This window comes from Accipiter gentilis, unplaced genomic scaffold, assembly GCF_929443795.1.
Source record: "Accipiter gentilis unplaced genomic scaffold, bAccGen1.1, whole genome shotgun sequence".
In the NCBI taxonomy this organism is placed as follows: Eukaryota; Metazoa; Chordata; class Aves; order Accipitriformes; family Accipitridae; genus Astur; species Astur gentilis.
Genome location: NW_026060956.1, coordinates 1,154,663 through 1,158,627, shown reverse-complemented (window position 1 = coordinate 1,158,627; position 3,965 = coordinate 1,154,663). Strand labels below are relative to the sequence as shown.

At 59.4% G+C, this 3,965-nt stretch overlaps 1 protein-coding gene across 1 annotated transcript; it reads left to right on the top strand.

The window, feature by feature from the left end:
• Positions 1 to 1,900: 1,900 nt before the first annotated feature.
• Positions 1,901 to 3,345, top strand: LOC126037212 (T-cell activation Rho GTPase-activating protein-like; the record flags this gene model as incomplete). Its single annotated transcript, XM_049797477.1, is given in 7 exon segments — positions 1,901 to 1,986; positions 2,071 to 2,134; positions 2,369 to 2,406; positions 2,408 to 2,528; positions 2,613 to 2,728; positions 2,890 to 3,085; positions 3,313 to 3,345. Coding segments are annotated over 7 exon segments (654 nt in total), but the record flags the coding sequence as incomplete, so codon positions are not given.
• Between the last annotated feature and the right edge of the window lie 620 nt (positions 3,346 to 3,965).

Sequence of the window (3,965 nt, the reverse complement as noted above, 5' to 3'; positions counted from 1 at the left end):
CTCTGGCAGCACCTCTGTCCTGCCCCATGGGGCTTCCTCCTGCCCCTGTGTCCTTCCCTACGGGGTAGGGCTGCGCAGGCACCTGCCTCTGCCCACGGGCTGGGGGCAGCAGGGCCTGACGCTGGTTCTCCTCTCTTTCCGCAGCTCCTGGGCGCTGAAGGAGCTGTGGGTGGGCACACTGCTGGGGTAAGCCAGGGTGATGCTCCAGGCGCAGCCGTACGGGGCAACACGGCTCTCCAGCTGGGGAAAGGTGCCCCTGTGGCTGCAGGCAGCTGTCAGGCAGACAAGGGATGAGTGGGGATGGAAACCCTCTTCTGCCTCTGTTTGCATCAGGGAGAGGCCGGTGGGGAAGCTCTCATGGTTTAACCCCAGCCACATGGGATGGAATAGCCCTTTGGCCAGTTTGGGTCAGCTGCCCTGGCTCGGTCCTGTGCCAACTTCTTGTGCCCCTCCAGCTTTCTCGCTGGCTGGGCATGAGAAGCTGAAAAATCCTTGACTTTAGACTAAACGCTACTTAGCAACAACTGAAAACATCAGCGTTTTCAACATTCTTCGCATACTGAACTCAAAACGTAGCACTGTACCAGCTACTAGGAAGACGATTAACTCTATCCCAGCTGAAACCAGGACAGAAGCAGAGCTGAGTGCCCGGCAGACAGGGGCTCTGCGGGGAGCTCTGCTCTCTGCTTGGATCCAGGCCGGAACCCGGGGGTGGTTCGGAATCCCTTTTGCTGGAAGGAGAAGCGGTGGGCTCTGCTTGGGGATCGCTCTTTTTCTGTCCCTTCCCGGTGCACAGGCAAGCAGAACGAACGAAGAGAGCCCTGGTGATGTGACTGCCCTCCATCACAAACCTGCAGCAGAAGCTGAGTCACCACCATGCTGCGAATATCACTCTCATCTCGGCTCTGTCCCCCGAGCACTGGTCCTCCAGCCGAGCAGCAGAGGCATCGCTTCTCACCTTCTTCCTCTCCTTCTCTCTTGCCCAGTGGAGGACGTTAAAGGCCAGAAGCCTGGAGACCCTGATCGAGGGCCAGGCAAAGGTGAGAATGGCTGCCTTTCACCTGCTTCTCGCTGTGCCAGGGATCTCTGGCAAGTGGGGTGACCTTCTGCAGGGAGCTGAGAGGGTGGGGAGCCACGAGGAACACCAGCACGTCCTTGCTGGCGGCGCTGGGAGGAAACCTGCCGTGTGGGGCAGAGAGCCCGGCAGGGTAGAGGGTCCCAGCTCTGCCGCGCTCAGGCTGCTGGTGCCGGGTGGCAGCTCGCCGGTGGCCCTTTCTGCTGCAGGGCTGCTCTCTAAGCACAGCCTGGTTCTTGCAGGATCATCCCACCCAAAGGCCTCCGTTGGTTCCTTCTGGCAGTGGAGGGGGATGTTGCTACTCAGCAGGTGAGTTTGGAAAAGACAGGCAGGGAGGGCCGCCTTTCCTCCTGCAACCAGCACTTCTGCAGAACATGGGATGCTGCTGTGGCTGCCTTTTGCCTGAGCAAGTCTGTTCCCATCGCTCTGCAGCAGGAGAGAGCTGAGCCCTCGGGGTCCCTTCGTTCCCACCTGAAGTCCCTCCCTTGCATGCAGGGGCAGAGGGGACATTGGCAAGCGGTCAAGGTGCTGCCTGCCGCTGGTGCTCCATCCTCAGAGCTGGGCAGATGGGTCCTTGCTCCTCGGCTGGAGTCAGCAGGAAAAGAGCTCGCTTGTCCCTTGAGTGTCACCTTGCAGGTTTAGCACCCCAAGGAAGGATGTCACCTGGACGAGGAAGGACACCCTCTTGACAGTGGCCACTGAATATGGTTCTCCAAGGACATGGAGTCTCTGCTGCTGCGCACAGCTTGGAGGAGGGCAGGGCGAGGGCTGGGCCAGGCTGGCCCAGCTGTCACGGTGTAACACCAGCTCTCAGGAGCCTCTGAGATGGAGCCCCGGAGCCGGAGCTGCGGCTCCAGCTGCCCGCTCCCTGCCCGTCCTGCCGCACTGCTCTGGACCACACGTCAGGCAGGGCAGGGCAGGCTGCAAGAGCACTGGCCTGGCAGTCTCCGTTGACGGGGTCTCGCTCTGTTTTCCTTTGCAGCTGGAGGGAGCAGGAGGAGGAGGAGAAGGGGGCTGCTCCTCTGTGGGGAGGATGGCACGCTGCCCCAGCCCATCCAGGTAAGCCAGCCTGGACAGCGGGTCCCCAGCCCTGTGCCTTCTCAGAGAGGCAGTATCCTCAGGAGAGGAACCAGGAGCTCTGGGGATAGGGGATTTGGCTCTTCACCCCCAGCATACCCTTTTGGTGCCAGCCCGCTTGGGGAGGCAAGGAGCCAGGTCTGGGGCAGTGCTCTGGCCACTGCTGTTGCAAGGCAGCTCCCCAGCCAAGTGACTGTCGTCCTGCCTCTCCTGCAGGAGCTGCTGGCTGTCCTGCACCAGGAAGGGCCATCGACAGGGCATATTCTGGAGGGCTGCCAGCAGGACGGCGCTTCGGGAACTGAGGGAGGCCCTGGATGGCAGTGTGGACGTCGACCTGGAAAGCCAGCCTGTGCTCCTGCTGGCCATCATCTTGAAGGTGAGCGTGTCTGGCCTGCAGCTGGAAGAGCTCCTGGCTGGCCTGGAGTGTTCAGAGGCTCACCTGGAGCTCTTGGCATTGCAGGACTTCCTCCGAAGCATCCCCAGTAAACTCCTTGTGACCAACCTCTACACAGAGTGGATGACAGCGATGGAGAGGACAAGCAAGCAGGAGAAGGCGGAAGAGTTGGAAGCCTACGTGTGGCCAGCAGCCTGCCTGTTTAGCAGGAGCACTGACCACTGGCTGAGAGCAAATGCAAAGCTGTGCAACACAGCCGCTGGCTCCCACCTGCCTTGTGCAAGCCTGGGGAACAGCTGTGGGCAACATCTGCTTTATTGACGTTGGGTTTCTCTTCCCTCAGGGTGGCCAACAAGTTGCCTGCAGCAAATCTCCTCCTTCTCAAGTAGCTGCTGTCCCTGCTCCAGCGCATCGAACACAACGTGTGCACCAGCAGGATGAGCTGCAGCAGTCTGGCCATCTGCGTTGGGCCAAAGCTGCTGAGTCCAGCCGACAAGGACCTGCTCCCGCTGGAGCTGCTGCTGGAGGTGACTGACAAGGTACGCTGTATTTCCCGTTCGGCTGCAGCCTTCCCGGCCCATCCGAGCTTGGCCCTTCAGAGGTCCCTGGTTGCCTCCTCTCTTGTGCAAATGCTGGTGGGGTGGCTGCCTGGAAGAGCAGCCCCACAGCAACAGCCTTCTGCACAGAGGCAGGTGTCGGGAGTGGGAAAGGCTGCTTCACACGTTTTCAGGCACTTGCGCTGAAAGCAAGGCTTGCCTGTGTGCAGGTGAACGTGCTAGTGGAGTTCCTGATTGAAAACTGTAGGAAAATCTTTGGGGAGGAGATGGCTGGCCTTTCCAGTCCACCAGCCGAGGAGTTGCCAGCGCCCATGGGCAGATCCACAGGTATGAGGAGGGACTGAGGGTTGTCACAGCCTGAGCAGACAGCCCGTGTAGGGCTTCAGGTTGCTTTAGCTGTTGTATGCTTCCAACAAGTCACTTCGCTGCACATGTTTTTGCTTTTGCTTTCCAGAGCTGCCTTTGGAAGAGCAGCGTGGCCCTGCAGGCGAAGCAGACACGGAGCACCAGGCAAAAGCCTTCCTGGACGCACCACCCTCTCTGCTCATCCTCCAGAGAGCAGCAGGGGCGGACACAGTGATGGGATCGGAAACAGCAGAGGTATGGCAGCTCCACAAACACTGGGACAACAGGTCTCATGTAGGAGGGGAGCTCCTCATGAGTCCAAGTAGCTGCTGTGCCTCTTCCTGGCATTCCATCTCTTGTGGCTTTCTGTGGGTTTGGGGTTTTTTTCCCACTGGCATGATACATTGTAAGTAAAACTGGAATGGTTGTTTCTCAAATGCGTTAGGCATGTGCTTAACCAAGGGAAATACCTACAAAGTACCTCCAGAAAGAGAGATTTCAAAAGCAAAGCCTCCTA